This window comes from Hoplias malabaricus, chromosome X2, assembly GCF_029633855.1.
Source record: "Hoplias malabaricus isolate fHopMal1 chromosome X2, fHopMal1.hap1, whole genome shotgun sequence".
Classification (NCBI taxonomy): Eukaryota; Metazoa; Chordata; class Actinopteri; order Characiformes; family Erythrinidae; genus Hoplias; species Hoplias malabaricus.
The window spans coordinates 30,181,841-30,197,784 of record NC_089819.1 but is presented as its reverse complement, the minus strand read 5'-3'; the positions used below and the strand labels follow the sequence as shown (position 1 = coordinate 30,197,784).

The 15,944-nt window shown below is 38.6% G+C and overlaps 1 protein-coding gene across 4 annotated transcripts in view; it reads left to right on the top strand.

The window, feature by feature from the left end:
• LOC136676852 (ligand-dependent corepressor-like) overlaps positions 1–15,944 on the top strand; it is a 111,107-nt gene that overhangs the window by 53,701 nt on the left and 41,462 nt on the right. For 2 of the 4 annotated variants that reach the window (XM_066654116.1, XM_066654117.1), the window contains 3 exons: positions 3,723–3,802; positions 5,012–5,162; positions 12,329–12,455. Coding sequence is in view for 2 of the 4 variants with exons in the window: in XM_066654115.1 (XP_066510212.1) it covers positions 3,723–3,802; positions 12,329–12,455 (207 nt within the window). In the remaining 2 variants the exon portion in view is untranslated. The remainder of the gene's footprint in view (positions 1–3,722; positions 3,803–5,011; positions 5,163–12,328; positions 12,456–15,944) is intronic. The other 2 variants (XM_066654115.1, XM_066654114.1) reach the window with 1 other exon arrangement.

The window sequence follows — 15,944 nt, the reverse complement described above, 5'->3', positions numbered from 1 at the left end:
TTACTTTATTCAGCTAAATGCTTGTCTCCCTCAGCAACCCACTGTGTCCGCTCCCCCTGTCCCCTTCCGGCGCAATCTCCGCAACCTATCTCCCACCCACTTCTCTGCCCTTGTGACTTCTGCTCTCCCACCCCCCAGCACCTTCTCATCTCTTGAGGTCAGTGACGCCACAGAGTCACTCTGCACAACACTGAGCTCCAGCTTAGATCGCCTGTGCCCTCTGACTACCAGACCCGCAAGACCCATGCAGCCCCACCCGTGGCTTACTGACTCCCTTCGATCAATGCGCACTAACCTCAGAGCTGCTGAGAGGAGATGGCGAAAAACAAAAGACCCATCACACCTGACACAACTACAATCCCTGCTTTCAGGCTTCTCAACAAATGTCACCATTGCAAAAAAGAAATTCTACCAAGACAAAATCAACAATGCTACTGACACCCGGAAGCTGTTTTCAACCTTCAAGTCTCTGCTGAACCCTCCACCTCCACCCTCTGCAACCAACCTCACCGCTGATGCATTTGCTGACTTCTTCACCAGCAAAGTTGCTGCAATCAGCAGCCGGTTTTCTGACCCCTCTACACAGCCTCCGGCTCCCCCTTCGAATCCTCCTAAACCTACTGCTTCCTTCCCTTGTTTCACTCCTCTCACAGAAGACGAGGTATCAAATCTTCTTAGAGGTGGCCGTCCCACATCCTGTCCACTGGATCCCATTCCTACCACCCTACTGCAAACCATAGCCCCGTCCATTGTGTCCGCAGCCACTCATGTAATCAATTCCTCACTAACCTCTGGAACATTTCCAAACACCTTCAAGCAAGCTCAAGTAAGACCTCTACTCAAAAAACCTGCTCTTGCTCCTTCTATAGTAGAGAACTACCGACCAGTCTCTCTCCTCCCCTTCCTGTCTAAAATCATTGAAAGAGCTGTCTTTAAGCAGGCAACAAAATTCCTCTCCCAACATAACCTTCTTGACTCGAACCAATCTGGCTTCAAGAGTGGCCACTCGACGGAAACTGCACTTCTGTCAGTAATGGAAGCTCTTAAAGATGCAAAAGTAACAGGTCAATCCTCAGTTCTCATTCTGCTCGACCTATCAGCAGCATTTGATACGGTCAACCACCACATCTTACTAAACAAACTGTCTGACATGGGCTTCAAGAACAATGCACTCTCCTGGTTTGAGTCTTATCTCACTGGACGATCCTTCAGTGTGTCATGGCTTGGACAAACATCAGCGCGACACCACCTCACCACAGGTGTGCCCCAAGGCTCGGTGCTGGGACCCCTCCTCTTTGCCTTGTACACTACCTCTCTAGGCCCAATCATACATTCGCACGGCTTCTCCTATCACTGCTATGCAGATGACACACAGCTTTATTTATCCTTTCCTCCAGGAGACACTTCAGTGGCAACTCGAATCTCTGACTGTCTCTCTGACATATCTACATGGATGAAGGAACATCACCTCCAATTGAATTTATCCAAAACTGAATTACTGGTCCTCCCAGCCAAGCAAGCTATTCTCCACAACATCAGCATCAAGCTAGGGTCCCTATCAGTGTCTCCCACCAAGGTTGTAAGAAACCTAGGTGTCATGGTTGATGACCAGCTGACCTTCGCAGATCACGTTACCGCTGTAGCTCGATCGTGCCGCTTCTCCCTATTCAACATAAGGAAGATTAGGCCATACCTAACTCAACATACAACACAGCTCCTCGTTCAGACGTTAGTAATCTCCCGTCTAGACTATTGCAACGCCCTCCTGACAGGTCTTCCGGCCTGTGCTGTGAGACCACTACAGATGCTCCAGAATGCGGCAGCACGCCTGGTCTTCAACCAACCAAAAAGAGCACATGTCACGCCCCTATTAGTTGAGCTGCATTGGCTACCCTTAGCTGCTCGCATCAAATTCAAATCACTAATGATGGCCTTCAGAGTATTCACTGGTTCTGCTCCCATCTACCTCAATAGACTCTTAAAACCATACGTTAGCGCCCGCCCTCTCCGTTCCTCAAAGGAGCGCCAACTAACACGACCAACCCCCCGTACAGGTCAGCTGAGGCTATTCTCATCTCTGGTACCACGCTGGTGGAACGAGCTTCCAAGCACTATCAGAGCAACAGAAACCCTCTCTTCATTCAAGAAATCATTGAAAACCCAGCTCTTCCGAGAGTATCTTTTGCACTGAATGTCTTTCTTTAATGCACTTATTACTTCCTGGCATATTGCACTTAATGTAAGGTATTTTGTATAATTTGTGCTGTAGTTCGAATGTTAGATCCTCTTTTGTAAGTCGCTTTGGATAAAAGCGTCTGCCAAATGCATAAATGTAAAATGTAAATGTATGTAAACTTGAATCATTATTAGAAACAATGGACAATTATGGGGATTTGAATGTCATTTAATCAAAGACTATACAGTAATATCACTTCATATTTTACAGGTACATATTATGGTAAACACTGAACTGATATCTGTTGTTTGTATGGACTACTTAATAGAAATGACCACTTTATGCAGCACGAAATCTGACAAATCATTAAAAATCATTAAATCATTTTTTTTCATGGATGATGGAGCCTCTCAATATTTCCTGGAAGTTAGCTGTAGACACAAGCAGCACCACAGAGTTACAGCAGAACAGATGCGAGTGTGATGCGCATTTAAAATGTAATGTTTAATAATAATATTTTATACTATCATCAGATCTATGTCCAATTAATTAGTGTGTTAAAGCCTGCTTGTGGATTTTCCCACTAAATTAGTAGGTTTGGGGAAGGTTACCAGTTAATTAGGCTATAGGACATTGAGTAGCATTACAACAAACAGCCTGAAAATTACCTTCTCATAACGTATTTTTATTATTTATTTAATTGGGAATTTAGAAAAAAAATATTCTAGTGTAATGTTTGTCTGGGGACATATTTGTTAAATGTAACTGGGCGAGTGATTGTAGAGTTGTGAGTAGAGAAGATGAAATGAGGTTTCTTTTTTTTTTGGCAATAGAATAAGCTAAAATTATACAAGAGTAAGGAACAGAATTGTTTTATGATTATGTAGAATACCTTAGACCTATTAGATACCTTAGACCTATGTAATATTTCAAAACTAGAAAAGAAAATCTTGTATGATATTCAGATTTGCATTGGAACTATCTACTCTCTGCTGCAGTAAACAGTCCATATCCTTTAAACAAATATATGTATCATGTTTATCTCACATATTTGAAATATCGGATGAATGTATATCTGGTCATGCATTTTATATTCTTTATTTTAAAAATGATAATAATTTGTTTCACATCACAAAATGTCTGAATATGTAACAAAATAATGACTTCACGAAGGACTGGCACCCCCTATAGGGTGTATTCCCGCCTTGTGCCCAATGATTCCAGGTAGGCTCTGGACCCACCGCGACCCTGAACTGGATAAGCGGTTACAAATAATGAATGAATAATGACTTCAAACTTATTTTGGCTCATTACTACATAGACGTGTCAATACGACTGAGCGGTTGATGAAACACATCTAGTGCACACCCTCAGTGCTTCTGTCTATATATTATGTAGATAATAGATTATATAGATAATGCTTCTGTCTATATATTATGTGTACCTTATACTTGGCCCTTTCAAGAATACCCAAAAAACTGAAAAATGATTCAATGCAAATGATAATATGGATTCTTCATCATTTCTCTCTCCTTCTCTCACACAGATTGTGAGCCAAAGCATGTTTCAGATTGGTCGTTTGGTGAAAATTGTCTCTTCTGCTGCTTAAGACGAGAGAAAGCGAAGGTAAATTACTTGCATATTCATAGAGATTTTTTGTGTCTTGATGAGCATTTTTAAGGAGCAAGGCCATTATTATTATTAAAATTATTGTTTTTATTGTTCATGCTTCTATTACTATTTTGCTGTTTTATAATTATTATCGTGATTATGGTTTGTATGAGTCTGTACTGTAGCACGTGGTTCTCTAAAATGTGGAGGATTGCAGTTGCACTCTGGTTTGAGCTGATAGTGATGTCTTTGTTAGTATTTTACAGACATCACTATTGTCATTCTCACAATTTACAGACAGATAGCTTTTCTTTTTTTCTAACTACATTGCTCCATTTGCATTATCCATGCATGTCTTTCCCTTTGAGGGTCACTGATTTGCATTCTTCCTGTTGCACTGCCAAATGAAGAGAGACTGCAACAGAAAAGAACCCCAAGGAGTAATCCTGGTGCCCACTCGATGTGTCACATATGAGAAATGTTATTGACTTTGCTAGATTAAGTTCTTCATGTTAGGTCAACTTAAAAAAAAGAAAAAAAAACATTAAATATTGAACAAATTTAATGAAGCATTCTAATGTTTTTATCATAAATCATTTTAATTTTGAATGGTTTATATAAAAGTTCTATCAAGTGTTGTCATGTCCAGTTTGCTTGTCTTGCCTGGTGTGCATTTTGCTACATTAAGCAAAATTATTTTTTGATCTTTGGTTCACATGATTTTAATGCTGAAATAAAAGCCCATAAAAGTCCATAAATCAACAATAACATTGCACAGGTGGGTAAAATTGCCCAGATCCTAGCTAATTAAGAAGCCTTTAGGGCTCATACAGTTGTGGGTTGAAAGCTGTTTTTGAGATGGATAGTCTGTGTTTTGATGGCTCTGTACAGTAGACAGTAACAGATTGTACAGAGAGTGACCAGCATAGGAAGTGTCCTTAATGATGTTATACACACAAAGTCCGTATGTGAGGGCGCTCTCTATGGAGGAAAGGTAGAAGGACATCAGTCTCTGGGTAATGTTATTTTTCCTGAGGACCCTAAGAAATTGAAGACTCTGCTGAGCCTTCTTTACCAGTTCTGTGGTGTTCACACACCAGGTTAAAGGTTAATATCTATTTTTCCCCAACTAAAATAAATGACCAACTCTTTAGTCGTTGCTGTATTCTGGAGCAGGTCGTTGTCTCTGCACCTCAAAGTCAGATGTTCCACCTTGTTCCGTAGGTGGACACATCACCCCCTGAAATGATCCCCACTATTGTGGTGTCATCTGAACAGTGATGCCATTTGTGTATATACTGGAGGCTCAGCACACAGCCCTGGCTCTGACAGCATCCTGTCTGCAGGTCCTTGATCTATAGACTTGTGGATTAAGGTAGGCCTAGATCCAGCAGTTTGTGTCGGTCTGTTGGGGAAGATGGTGTTAAAAGCCCACCTCTAATCCATAAAGAAGGGACTAGCATAGCTCTCTGGCTGTTCCAGATGGGTCAGCATTGTATGAAGAATAGTGGTTATGGGGGATGATGGGCCTGTCTCCTGATATATTTGCCAAATATGATGTGATTTACAGCCTTCTCAGGCTTCCATTATACATATAAAACTTGGGGGGTGAATTTTGTGAATTGCAATGTGAGATCAAAAATAGTCCTAAATCAATTGCCTGCCATTAAGTGCTGTTTTTGATACCCAGCTTTTTTATTTTCCCAATAAAACTGGATGCAGTCCAAAGAAATTCACATTGAGATCTCACAACCCGAAACTCCAGATGGCAAAAACGTTCTCTGAACATGGTACAAAATAATATGCAGGGTGTTGCAAATGTAGGCAAACACCAATATAACAACCAATGATTAAATTTTAGACAAAAGCTGTGTGGGAATGTCTAAACCTCTTAGGCTGTGATTCCCCCTTCCCTTATCACCACCGCATTGCTTGACAGGATCATGCCATTTGACTTCAAAATTGATGCCAGGCACAACTGAATGTATGAGTGTATAGTTAAAAAAAATAATAATAAATGCATTACTCTAGGCAGTGGTTCTCAAACTTTTTCTCTCATTCCCCACCTCAGACGAAGCGGAATTTCCATGCCCCACCTGTACCTAATACACATGCAAATTTACAATTTTCTAATTTAAGTAACATCAACTTCTATCTCTAAATCAGAAGCGTAACATTATAACACCAGATACAACACTAACATCAATGTTCCAAAATACAGAAAAGGTTTCTCACTTTTCAGTCTGTGCAAAAATGGTCAAAGGCAGGAGCAGGGCATAGGAGTGAGTTTGATATTGGTGAGGGACATATTTGCTGAGTCAAAGCCCACCCCAAACCCATAATATTGGCTATAAGCTGATTCCTATGTAGATAAGGCAGTAAAATACTGCATTTATAATGATGTGGAAAATATGTTTGAGACTGAGGCTTTGTCCCAAACAACACACTATTGAACTTTACATACTACACTACAGAAAACACTGCTAAGGGTGGTGTGTGTGTGTGTGTGTGTATATCCACCCTGTGTCTCACTTGCTGACAAAACACGGTGGTGCATTTTCAAAATAAATGTTTGCGAATAAAAGCATATTTTAGTTCCAGACAAAATTTTTCTGGTGTCCTATCTAAGGTTCTTTATTATAATTAAGGGATATTAATTAATCCATTGGGAGAGGGTACTTTTTACTGAGTAAGCTTTATTGGTAAAACAGAAAGGCATTGATAAAACAGGCTTATTAGCAGTAGCAATAGCAGACTTTGATGAAAAGAATTAGTGATCAAGTGAGGACGATCTCTAGATTATTGTGATTGTTTGACTGTCGACTGGGTCCAACAAGGGCTTTTTTGGAATTCAAAGTCTGTTGGGGACATATCTCACTGAAAGGTCTGTGGTTTGTGTTTTTTCCTATATTAAGACCTTAGGTGTTAATGGGCTTTGATTGGAAGGATTAGTGACTGTAGAAAATATGGACAGCAAAGCATCTCTCAAAAGTGAGGCCATCACAATCTGGTGGCCGTTATGTTTGGTGACAATATAATGTGTAGCTCTGCATACCCCCATGTATTTTCTATGGCTAATGTAATTTTTCTTCTCAAAAATTCTCCAGTGTCTAATTCCTACAGTTTTCCCTGTTCTAATATTGCCACATCTTTTTATTTTTACTGAGAAATCAATTTTAAAACATTGTTCTGCTATATTATAAGAAGGTGAAGTTGCATTAACAGAAACACTGCAGCATGCTTTTTAGAAGTAATTAGAAGACTCCATCTTAAAAGATGCAACAGTTACTGACATTTACCAACTCTCCATTCCAATTGGAATGGGGCAACAATGACATTCTGGACAGAATCAACAGATCTCTCTTCTCACCTGTAAATGGTGCAAGAGTTGTATTCTGTCTCCTGCAGAATATTCAGTTCCACTTTAAAAGAAGCAAAAGTTTTCTGTTGCTTGTAGAACTTTTCATTCCACCTTAAAGAGTTGCATATATAATGTGGCCTTTTTCTTTATTCATCAACAAAAACATTTTACTAAAGTTTTCCATGAAGGGAATGTTAATGGATTTTACATGTTTTTGAAGGCTCTGCTTTTGCTGAGCTACATATTTCTCCCTGAGCACTGAGGTGGTTGCCAGCCACGAAGAATTGCTCACTAGTGTGTGTTTGTGTGTCCGCTACCACCTATAAATACAGATGCAATTTCTCTGAGGGGATTAAAAAAAGTGACTTTTACTATTTAAGGGAGAATGGAAAATTCTCACCCACTGAGCCAATGAGTGAAAAGGAAAAACGTGAGTAATTAATGTTCTTTGCAGCCTGTAAATATCCACTCTGCTCATATGCTACCAGTGTGGTGGTCTGACACATTCTGAGCTTTGTAAGAAGGGGACAGGTCTTATCAAATGAGGAATCATGTCATGTTATGCCTGTCATTTGTTCTGTGCAGTCTCTGGTATCCAATTTTAGAACGTTTGCCTTCATTTCTGTAGAATGGAATGGAAATGGAGCCACGCTGTTCAAGTTTTATTCAGTCATTGGAAAATATATTAAATTGTGCATAGCTGTACTATGCATACTAAAAGTACAAGAGGAGGTTTGAAAATAGATATTATATATATATATATATATATATATATATATATATATATATATATATATATATATATATATATATATATATATATATATATATATACACACACAGGTGCTGGTCATAAAATTAGAATGTCATGAAAAAGTTGATTTATTTCAGTAATTCCATTCAAAAAGTGAAACTTGTGTTCTCTTTTAAAATTTGTTCTTTTGTTCCTGCTTTCGTCGCTGGAAGTTGTTTTTCTGCTGGCAAGTTGTTTCTTGAAAATAGGAGAGGAGACTCGAAAAGTAGAGACGAAAATGAAGTTTATTGGGTGCGCATGGGTCTCTTCCTAAACAAGTCTGAAACTCTCTCTGTACAATACCCTTTTAAGGATAACACAGTGATCCTCCCACCGTTAACCACACCTAATCAATTACCATAACAATCAGGTTAACAGAAATGGAGAACCCCTGCTGTGTTAGGGACATCCAGTCTGTCTTCAGCTTGGCCCAAATGGTTGGAACAAAAGGCACCCCATGGTAATTACATTATACAAAGTCACCAAGGTGGTTGCATCCTGAATTATCTTAGAGTTCATGTGAGGAAGAGAGTGTAAGAAAAATTATTTTCAACACTTGTATAGTATACTCATTCATTACACACAGACTGATATATTTCAAGTTTTTTTTTTTTAATTTGATGATTATGACTGACAACTAATGAAAACCCCAAATCACTCAATCACTCAGAACGAGTGACTGTATCACTCAATCACTCAATACTTAGTTGGGGCTACTTTTGTCTGAATTACTGCAGCAATGCGGCTTCACATGGAGTCATTCAGTCTGTGGCACTGCTCAGGTGTTATAAGAGCCCAGGTTGCTCTGATGGTGGTCTTCAGCTCTTCTGCATTGGTGGGTCTGGCGTATTGCATCTTCTTCCTCTTCACAATACCCCATAGATTTTCTATGGGGTTAAGGTCAGGCGGGTGTGCTGGCCGATTGAAAACAGGGATACCATGGTCCTTAAACCAGGTGCTGGTAGCTTTGGCAGTGTGTGCAGGTGCCAAGTCCTGTTGGAAAATTAAATCTGCATCTCCATAAAGTTGGTCAGCTGCAGGAAGCATGAAGTGCTCTAAAACTTCCTGGTAGACGGCTGCATTGACCTTGGACCTCAGAAAACACTAAACCAACACCAGCAGATGACATGGCACCCCAAACCATCACTGACTGTGGAAACTTTACATTGGACCTCAAGCAACGTGAATCCTGTGCCTCTCCTTTCTTCCTCCAGACGCTGGGACCTTGATTTCTAAAGGAAATGCAACATTTATCTCATCAGAGAACACAACTTTGGACCACTCAGCAGCAGTCCAGTCCTCTTTGGAAGTAAGACGCTTCTGACACTGTCTCTTCTTCAAGAGTGGTCTGACACAAGGAATGTGACAGCTGAAACTCATGTCTTGCCTATGTCTGTGCGTGGTGGTTCTGGAAGCACTGATTCCAGCTGCAGTACAGTCACGGTCACACCCCACTTCAAGCTAACTTTACAGTCCTACCTTACCGTTAAGTACCAACACCCGTAAATCCACACGGGCCTTCCTGGTGACTAAGCTGTACCTAGCCCCACTGGCACCGTTAATGCGTCTTCAGTGCCACCAGTTCCATGTGATGTTTACATGCTACATCACCAACCATCACAACAGAACCTCTGCTGTTGCCGAATTTCACAAGCAGGAATGTGGCAGCCTTGGCTGCAAATCCCCTAACATCTATCTCCACCGGTCTAACATGTGCCTACCAGCCATGTTCCATGGGAACTCTCATCCGCCAAGTCTGCATACTTCAGCTTCTTTCTTTCTAATGCTTTGTCTACTGCATCCTCAGATGGAACTGTTAACTAGGACTGTAAAGGAAGCGTGAAGTGGGGTGGGGCCGTGAAAGAATTTATTTCCTGTCTTGAAGGACATTTCAATAAAGATACCTCTCACACTCCACAAAAATTACAATTTTTTTTATTTGATGATTATAACAGACAACTCATGAAGACCCCAAAAATTAGAATATTGTGAAAAGGTTCTATATTGAAGACACCTGGTGCCAGGTGACCACTGTTCTAAAAGATAGGCCCCCTTACACTTTACTTGCTGGGGAATTCAGATATGTCATTTTCCCTTTTGTTTATGAAATAAAAATGTGTCCTGTGACTTTTGACTGACCCTATACATTTGATTTCAGTTCAGTTTTATTTATATAGCCCTTTTACAATGGGTGTTCTCAGAAAGAAGCTTTACAAAATTGCTGTTCCTAGCCCCATGTGATCAAGCCAGAGCATGAGGAATAAACCTTAAGAGGAAGCAAAGGGGGAGCACATTCTCTGGTCAGCAGTGTATAACCATACAACATTATGAATGAAGAATTACAGAGTTAGTGTACAGTATGTTAACTGGATACTAAAGGGTAGGGATGTGCGATATCATATTGTTTGCCATAATATCACTATTTTTAAAACTAAAAAAGGGTCAGTATCATGATAATAGTGATATTCAGACACATAACATGGCGTACATTCATTACATGAGTCAAGTATGGTGGAAAGTGGTAGAAGAATTTGTTCTGAGAGGAGAGTGATTTCAGTAGTGTGGAGGTTGTTTGGTTACAAAATGTGAGATGTACAATCCACTGTGGCAATTGTAAGATATAAAAGAAGCCTGTAACAACAAAACGGGGAAACAAAACTAATTGTTGCACCACCTCAAGCACCCAGTTGAATATGAGTAAAGTCAAAAACACAGTGAGGAGAATTCAACAGACAATGTAAACTCTAACCCGAGGAGACAGACCACATTGACTCAATGTAGCAACTACACTGTATTTGTTTTCATTCATTCTTTAATTCATTCATTGTCTGAAACCGCTTATCCAGTTCAGGGTGGTGGTGGGTCCGGAGCCTGCCCGGAATCACTGGGTGCAAGGCAGGAACATGCCCTGGAGGGGATGCCAGTCCTTCGCAGGGTGACACACACTCACACATTCATTCACACCCATGGACACTTTTGAGTCACCAATCCACATACCAGCATATGTTTTTGGACCATGAGAGGAAACCAGAGCACCCGGAGAACACACCAAACTCCTCACAGACAGTCACCCAGAGTGGGACTTGAACCCACATCCTCCAGGTCCCTGGAGCTGTGTCACTGCGACACTACATACTACGCCTCCATGCCACCCCTGTATTCGTGTTATTTACTGTAAAGCTTTAAGGGTTATTTTTTTGTACAGTTTTTACGTTTGCTGTTTATATGCATGCACTAAATTGTCTGCACTTTAGTTTGGTGGTAGATTTAAGTGTTATATTATTTATTTTATAAAATGTCACTCTTGGTAAGGTACCGTTGTTTACAAAATAAGCATATTTTTACATATTTTTTGTTGGAAATTTGCAGTTGGTTCTGTATGTTTTTTTTTTTTAAGCAGTGATGCAACATGAGTATGTAGATATCAAAACATTGTTTCCCAAGAAGCACAAAATCCAACCACAAAATCTTGATATTATATGTGTGTTAACGCACACACACACACACACACACATACATATATATATATATATATATATATATATATATATATATATATTTTTTTTTTACCTTCATTTATTTCTCTTATATTATTTCTCTAATAATATTCAGCTAAAAAAGAAAAATGGATATTCTTTTATTTATAAATATTACTTAAAATCACACATTGTGCTGATGAAATAGGTAGTAGTTTAGTCAGATTTTTTTTCTTTTGCAATGCTAGGTAAAGCACAATGTGTAAGTGCAAGCAGACAAATCATACATTTTTACTAATAGTACTATAACACATTAATGATAAACTTTCAGGACAGTTTCTGCAACTGCTTTTTGATGGCATGGATACAGACTCAGAGGCTGAGTGTGCCATGATGAGATTGTACTGTACTATAAATGTGGACTGGAGGAGTAATGAGTTCATGTTGATAATGGATTTAGGCCAGACAGTGAAATTTGGGTGCATTGATAAAAAAGAATGGCTCTCAAGTTTGCCTTGCTTATGCGCCACAAGGTCTTCTCTCATGTTGTTAAGAGTGGAAAAATGCCATTCAAGAAACATGAAAAAGAATAAAGCGGTGATCATAATCTGCAAAAAACAAAAAAACCCAAGTGATATGATATCCCCCACACACTTAGGTGGGCGATATCATATTAAAGATGAATCAGGTTAAAGATGAAGAAGAATTCGCAATGACAACTCCCCAAAGTGTAACACCACATCAAAAAAAGAATGGCTTCACAAAAGACCTGAATCTAATTGCAATCCAATCTGTTAGTGTATTTTTTTTTCATTTATTATTTCCCTGTAAAGCTTTTCAGTTTGTTTTTCAGTTGAACTCTAGTAATACATTTTTTTATTTTTTTTTTCACTTCTATTTGTCATATTTAGGAGAATCTGTCGAATTTGAACAACCAGATCTTACCAGACGTGGATAAGTATAAGCCAGAGCAAGCCACTATCTTCAAATTTGAGAGACAAGCAGAAGACTTCCTCAATGCTGTCTTCTACAGAAGGGGTAAGCTGAAAAGTTAACATAAACTAAAATAATGAGGCCCTTTTGATCCTTCACATACTTATGTTGTTAAAATAAGGGAAAAAAGTGTAGATCATTTATTATTAAATTTAAAGACATGCTTGCTAGTACATAATGCAAGGAGATTTATAAGGAAAGTAATGCTGATTTTGCATATTAAGAATTCATGAATGTGATTAGTTATAGTTTTAATGTTTTCCCCTATTTGCGCTTTGACACAGTCAAATTTTGCTCTGGTTTACAGTAAATTTGTTGAGGAGAAACAACAAATTGTATAGAAAATCTGTAAATCCTACCCCTATTTAACAATATATGTAATCCTACAAAAATAAATATATTAATTTTAGTAGAACAGCAAAGAAAGAGTTTATATTTTAGAGGAAAAGTTGCATATAAATTATTTTCAGCATACTATGTAATTTTTTTTAATCACAAACAGATGCAGTAGGTGTGTTTTAAAATTTGTAATTCTAGTAAAGCCAGATTACTTTGTGGAATTTCCACAGGGATCTAATCTTGGACTGTAATTATTACTTATGTCAAGGATTTTCCTAATGTTTCAAATAATCTATTTCTAATGTTTGCAAATGACACAATTTTGTTTTACATATATCGCGTTCTTGAAAAGCACTTTGTACACAAAATGTATTATTATTATTATTATTATTATACAAATTTCCTTGAGTAAGGATGCTAATGTTGGTTTAACTGCCTATTGTGGATGAGAGAATAAATAGATTGCGTTAGCAGAAAAATGAGTCTATAGGTATAAAAATGATGATTGATAATCTTGTCTACACAAATTCTTCTCTACAAAAATTTTATAGACTAATTTATTCCTATCTTTCATAATATAATATAGTTTATATCATTTTTTTTGTCCTGCAGAAATGTTTTGTTAGGGTTGCAACCTGATCAGTATATACAGGGTGGGCCATTTATATGGATACACCTTAATAAAATGGGAATGGTTGGTGATATTAACTTCCTGTTTGTGGCACATTAGTATATGGGAGGGGGGAAACTTTTCAAGATGGGTGGTGACCATGGTGGCCATTTTGAAGTCACCATTTTGGATCCAACTTTTGTTTTTTCAATGGGAAGAGGGTCATGGGACACATCAAATTTATTGGGAATTTCACATGAAAAATAATGGTGTGGTTTTAACGTAACTTTATTCTTTCATGAGTTATTTACAAGTTTATGACCACTTATAAAATGAGTTCAAAGTGCTACCCATTGTGTTGGATTGTCAATGCAACCCTCTTCTCCCACTCTTCACACACTAATAGCAACACCGCAGGAGAAATGCTAGCACAGGCTTCTAGTATCCGTAGTTTCAGGTGCTGCACATCTCGTATCTTCACAGCAAAGACAATTGCCTTCAGATGACACCAAAGATAATAGTCTAAGGGGGTCAGATCAAGAGACCTTGGGGGCCATTCAACTGGCCCACGATGACCAATCCACTTTTCAGGAAACTGTTCATCTAGGAATGTTTGGACCTGACATCTATAATGTGATGATGGACCATCTTGCTGGAAAAACTCAGGGAACATCCCAGCTTCAGTGCATAAAGGGGAAAACACATCATCTTATAGCAATTTTGCATATCCAGTGGCCTTGACTTTTCGATTGATGAAGAATGTCTCTGTCTTTGTACCCCATATACCACACCATACCATCTAAATGTGCAGCACCTGAAACTACGGATACTAGAAGCCTGTGTTAGCATCAATAATTACTAAAACAGGAAAAGTCAAGGTCAGTATTTGGGTCAAAAAACAAAGATAAGTAATGTATAATTCCATTATTCCAAGCACATTACAGTCTAAAATACGGGTATACCTCAGTAAATAAGAATTTATCCAAAAAGCTAATTTATTTCACTAATTGAATTCAAAAAGTGAAACTCGTATTATATAGATTCATTACAAACAGTGTGATCTGTTTCAAGCATTTATTTATTTTAATGTTGATGATTATGCCTCATATCCAAAAACCAAAAATTCATTATCTTATAAATTTGAATATTATAAAAGCCCAATTTAACAAATGATTTTTAATACAGAAATTTTGGCCTACTGAAAAATATGTACAGTATATGCACTCAAAACTTCGGGCTCCTTTTGCATGAATTACTGCACCAATGTGGTGTGGCATGGAATCGATCAGCCTCTGGCACCGCTGAGGTGTTATGGAAGCTCAGCTTGCTTTGATAGTGACCTTCAGCTCGTCTGCATTGTTGGGTCTGGTGTCTCTCATTTTCCTCTTGACAATAGTTTAGGTCAGGCAAGTTTGCTGGCCAATCAAGCACACTTTTGGCAGTGTGGACTGGTGCCAAGTCCTACTGCATCTCCATGAAATCTGCATCTCCATGCTTCCCTCTGCTGACAAGCTTCATGAAGTTCTGTAAAATTTCCTGGTAGGCTGCAGTGCTGACTTTGGACTTGATATAACACAGTGGACCAACACCAGTAGATGACATTGCTCCCCAAACCATCACAGATTGTGGAAACTTCCCACTAGACCTCAAGCAGCTTGGATTGTGTGCCTCTCCACTCTTCCCAGACTCTGGGAATTTGATTTCCAAAACAAGACTTTAGACCACTGAGCAACAGCCCAGTCCTTTTTCTCGTTGGCCCAGGTAAGATGCTTCTGCCGTTGTCTCTAGGCCCATGCCCTGAATACTTCTGTGTGTGGTGGCTCTTGAAGCACTGATTCCAGCAGTAGTCCACTCCTTTTGAATCTCCCCCAAAACTTTTGAATGGCCTTTTCTTGACAATCCTTTCAAGGCTGTGGTTATCCCTGTTGCTCCTGCGCCTTTTTCAACCACACTGTTTCCTTCCACTAAACTTTCCATTAATGTGCTTGGATACAGCAGGAGAGAGTCAATGACTACCATCTGGACATCTGTCAAGTAAGCAGTCTTCCCCATGATTGTGTAGCCTGCTGAACAAGACTAAGGGACCATTTTAAATGCTTAGGAAACCTTTGCAGGTGTTTTGTGTTAATAATTCTAATTTTTAATTAAACTTAAAATTAAAATGAATGACTTTTGGGTTTTCATTGGCTGTAAGATTACTCTGTTTGTAATTAATCTATACAAGTTTCACTTTTTGAATTGAATTACTAAAATTAATTAACTTTTTGATGATAATCTAATTTATTTAGATGCACCTGTACATATCTTAGCCAGTAACATGTTGCTTTAAATGGAATTTATATTAATTGATAAAATAGAGAAATACATTCAGGTATTTAAGGGAGAACGGGGTTCGGTATGTCAAAACCCATGTTATTCAACTGCATTATAATGCATTATAATAAATACTTACCAAGAATGGTTTTAGATTACATTTGCTGCCATTTAGGACGGGAGACATCTGTTAACATTTAGAAAAGACAATGGTAACTGAGGAACTTAAGGCAAATATTAACATTTATAGTAGGGTGTGTTAGAGTTACAGT